Raw genomic sequence first — 4,600 nt, 5'->3', positions numbered from 1 at the left:
GCTAATTATTTAGCTATGTAGCTAAAGTTTAGCTCTGTTTGACATTGCTAAATTTTTGGCTACACATCTCAATTTTTAGCTAGACAGCTATAAACTAGCAGATATGCGTATTTAGCTATTGCTTAGCTATATAGCTAATCTTTTTTATTTTCCGTGAATGTGCACAATTTTACGCAGCCGTATTACTATCGTGCCCAAAGTCTCGTGCTCACATGGTTGTGCATAGTTGCGCATGAGAGACTGTGCATCTACCTTCGGTTGCACAAAATTTTGCGACCCTTATGCAGAAACATATAGCAAAAGGAAGGGTTTGTTGTGTGAAACAGTCTAAACACGTTTGATTTTCAAGTTTGCAAACAAACAAACAAAAATCTTTGTAACGATTTTGATCAGTTGGCTATTTATTTTACGTACCAAGACTGCGGACCAAAGGGCGTTTTCGGCTGTTTCGCACCAACAAAACTAACACCCTGTACAGTAAAAAACCTCTGTATGAAAGAATGATTGCGTTTTTTTGTACTTGTGCTTGCAACACGATTTGCAACTGCATCCCTATAATCGCTTGCATGGAGGCTACTAGATTCCAGTTTACAGTTTGATTAACTAATACCATATGTTGGGTTGTTTTTGTTTGTTTTTTCGCTACTTTCTGAAACTAGTTAAGTTTTGTAGTCTATTTTAATATTGTCGCGTAAACGGTAGTCCATTGAATCAGTATTTGGCTGGAAAAGCTTTTCGAACCGGCAGCGCTAGAAAAACAATTAACTTTTCCTGCTGTACTTGTTTCCCTTTTTTTTTTTTTTTTTTCTGATTTGCTTCGAGTGCATGTTTGTAAGCCTAGCGGATGCATGTTGTTGTAGCAGGCACTGGGTCGCTCACCCCCCTGGCCCCCATCAGCATGCAGGACATGAAGCTGGGTCCTGGACTCGGGCTGGTGTTAGAGGCGCCGGGACTGTCTCCCTATCACACAGGTAAGCTTTGCGATTTTGCCTAAAATTTTTCGTTGTTTTTGCCGAATTTTGTTTTCCATCGGCGTACCGATCTCTGAGAACTCAGCAGTCCCTTCCATGCATTTATTAAGGAGGTGGAAAGGGAAAGGGGGGAACGGTTTTAGTTTTTTAGAGGGATTATTTTTTTTATTTAGCTCATTTTTCTTTTTTGCGTTATTGCTTGCGGGGTTTTTTTTTTGCTTGTTGTGCCCGGGTGTGAGAGTGTGTGTGTTTGAATGCCTTTGTCAGAGGGGAGCCCGTACACCGTGTCGGGCACCGTGCCCGGCGTGGGGGTCCCCGGCGCCGAGGACCCCCCGCCGCCGCTGTCGCCGGACCCCGCGCTCACCGTGCTGCAGCCCGCCCCCGGCTCCCCGCCCCCGGTGGGCGGCGGCGCCGCCTCCGCGGGCGCGACCCCGGTGCCCCACGAGCCGGCCGCCCTCTACCCCACCATGCTCCCCAGCTTCACCCACTACGTGACGACAGGTAAGCGCGGCGAGCCCCCTGCAGGCAGTGGGCGCCGCCAGCCGGTAAGTGGTAAGCATGGTGGTCTTGTGCTTGCCGCTGCAGTAACCCGTCGAGCGAAGCCGCATTTTGTCTCCTAGCGTAGCGCGCATGTCGCCTGCCAGTATCTAGCGGCGCTGTACATACTCATTGGCCGTGCACATACTACGGGTCCTAGATAGGGATTCTAAAATTGAAACAGTAACACCAACAACGGAAAAATGTGAAATATTTGAAAAAAAATTAAACATTTCGGGAAAACGTTAAAGGATTATTGTTAAAAAAAATTGAAAAATTTCCCCAAAATAATTGACAAAAAATTAAAATCTTGAGTGGGTAGGGTGAAAATAACTTAGGATCCCAAATGGTCAGGACCGCCATCGGGCTCCCCATGATCCCATGATATTTGTACCCCTGAGGCGGTACAAATATCATGGGCTCCCCATAAATAACACCAACAGCGGTCCTGTACTTTTTGCGACCCCATGGCATTTTGTACCCCTCCCCCTTTTTCCTTTAGGGAACGAAGTTTGTGCACGATCTCTACTTTACGTAGTTGTAGTACGCAGTAACAATAGCTACGTAGCTCTTAACAGCTCTCTACATACTGACCGCCAATCCCGACGCAAAGGCAGAGAACTTTTCACAATTGTTTCGCGCCGTTTGCTCATGCTGGTTTGTTTTTGTTTTGCCCTCGCAGGTGGTGGTGGCGTGGCGGGCGTGGTGGGCGGCGAGTACGCCTACACCTCCCCCTACTCGCAGTACACGTCGAGCTACGGCGGCTACTCGTACGGCGCCGGGGGGTCTCTCCTCAGTAAGTAGCCGTGAGTATTAGTCACATCCAGTCATATCCATCTCAGGCGATGTCGCTAAAAAAACACTTCCCAGTACAGTAAACAGGAAAAAAAGTCGCGAATGTGCAATCAGGCAATTGACGTCATATTGTCAAGTTTCGGCCTAAGTTAATTTGTTACCATTTTGTGACCTATTCAATTATATTCACGTCAATATATCACGCCCTCGCGACCTTTTTTTCGTGTTCGTTGCGTTGAAGGCTCGCTCTGATGCAATGCAGGGTACGGGCGATCTCCGCCGTCCTTCTAGTTCTAGTTGTACTCGACCATGTGTGAGTGTGTTCGGGCCGGTCCGGGCTGTACACCCAAGGACGGCACAGATCACCAACCCCTTGTGAAACCCCGATTTCTCTGAAACCCGCACTTTCCGCAAGCCATCCGCTCACGGCCACACTCCTTCCTCTGTCCGGCAGGCACGCCGTTCTACTACAACCAGGGCGTGGTGCAGCAGCAGCAGCAGCAGTCGCAGGGCGCCCAGGCCCAGGCCGGCCGCGTGGAGCTGGGCGGCGAGCTGGACGCCAAGTCCCCCCTGGCCGCCACTAGGGCCAACTCGGGGGCGTCGGCGGCCTCGCCCACGGGCTCGGCGTGCATGAAGCAGTGCACCAAGCAGGAGCCGAGCATGCAGGCCTCGGCGCTCGGCACGCCGACGGCCGCGGCCGCCCCGGGCCTCGACGCGCAGGGCATGCTGCTCTAGACATATCCACAACGACAGACGGGGGCGGACGGGCAGGCCCTGGCCGGCGACCCTGGCCGGCGACCCTGGCCGACGACCCCGGCCGACGACCCCGGCCGACGACCCCGGCCGACGACCCCGGCCGACGACCCCGGCCGACGACCCCGGCCGACGACCCCGGCCGACGACCCCGGCGGACGACCCTGGCTGGCGACCCTGGCCGACGACCCTGGCCGACAACCCTGGCCGACGACCCTGGCCGACGACCCTGGCCGACGACCCTGGCCGACGACCCTGGCCGACGACCCTGGCCGACGACCGCGGCGGACGACCCCGTCGGACGACCCCGTCGGACGACCCCGTCGGACGACCCTGGCCGACGACTCTGTCGGACGACCATGGCCGACGACACCCTCCCGGCCCCCAGCCCCGCGCCCGTTACGAAACCAAAGAAAGTGCAAAGCTAGAGGCGGCGAACCCCGCCTTGTGATATAACCAGAGCGATCGAAACCAAAAAAGTTTATACGTTCACCGTGAACCTGCCGCTGTTTAAAACGAAAGACTGTTTTGTATAAAAAGTGAAAAGTGTACCCTTTGACTTTCGGTGGAACAAAACGTGTATAGTATTGTGAACTACTTAGGTTGACTTCTTAATATTATTATTATATTGCTAGCTATATCTTTCATCATCCTGTACAAAGAAAAAAAATAAGAATATTGTAAATTTGAAAGTGTGTTTATTTGTTTAAAGAGATCTATATACATACATGCAATGAGTTTTGCAAACAGCTTTTGATCAAGGGAATCCAGCTTACTGCAGCAACTATTTTTGAAATGCTGTGCAGTACCAGCTGGATTTAATTGAAACATATTGTGTATCTCAGTAGGTATAAGGTTTCATTCTTATGCATAGGATTGTTTCTTACTAGAAGAACCAAAGATTTTATTGTTACTCCGTCTGAACTTGTGCACTTGCTCACTTGTACAGTCCAAATGCACGCATGCAGACTTTACAGCATTGCACCACCAAGCTTTCTATAGACATGTTTTTTTATTATTTTAACATCTGCAATAATGTTCAAGAAATTGAATTGTGTTGTGATGCAATTGTTGATATTGTTGTTTATCTAGACCGTGGGGTTAAGCCAATAATTTGTTTTAATCATGACGTATTTCTTCTTTATTACATAATGCTCAAGTGCTTTGTGCTTTTTATACCTTTTTTTAAAAAAAAGAATACTTATTTATTTAAATGTTTTGTTCGTAATTTTAACTGCCACAAAATCAATATATGCCTAGATAAGAATACTTTGTCACAACGATACATGTGGCCGAATCCAAAGGGCATACAGTTGTTTAAACCAGTGCAATGATATTTAATTTGGATTGTCTTCTGGAGCTTACTGGCACTCCTCACTAGTCAGAAAGGGAAACCATGAACCATGAGACCCCCTAAAATATGTGAGAATTTTTAATGAAATGGTTTGTATTGACCACATTTGTAATAATGAGACTAAAAGCACTAGGGACGGCATTTGGACATTTCAACCTAGTCTATTATTAAAGAAAGACATAAGTTTCTA

General features: G+C 48.8%; 1 protein-coding gene across 1 annotated transcript in view; it reads left to right on the top strand.

The window, feature by feature from the left end:
• LOC113212089 (uncharacterized) overlaps window positions 1-4,566 on the top strand; it is a 14,233-nt gene extending 9,667 nt beyond the window's left edge. Inside the window, exons 4-7 of the mRNA XM_052266322.1 lie at window positions 861-971; window positions 1,239-1,472; window positions 2,191-2,304; window positions 2,758-4,566. Of these exons, the coding sequence (XP_052122282.1) occupies window positions 861-971; window positions 1,239-1,472; window positions 2,191-2,304; window positions 2,758-3,038 (740 nt within the window). The 3' untranslated portion in view covers window positions 3,039-4,566. The remainder of the gene's footprint in view (window positions 1-860; window positions 972-1,238; window positions 1,473-2,190; window positions 2,305-2,757) is intronic.
• The last annotated feature ends 34 nt before the right edge of the window (window positions 4,567-4,600 follow it).

This window comes from Frankliniella occidentalis, unplaced genomic scaffold (assembly GCF_000697945.3).
Source record: "Frankliniella occidentalis isolate FOCC.00 unplaced genomic scaffold, Focc_3.1 Scaffold37, whole genome shotgun sequence".
Lineage (NCBI taxonomy): Eukaryota > Metazoa > Arthropoda > Insecta > Thysanoptera > Thripidae > Frankliniella > Frankliniella occidentalis.
This window is presented reverse-complemented; position numbering and strand designations above follow the sequence as displayed.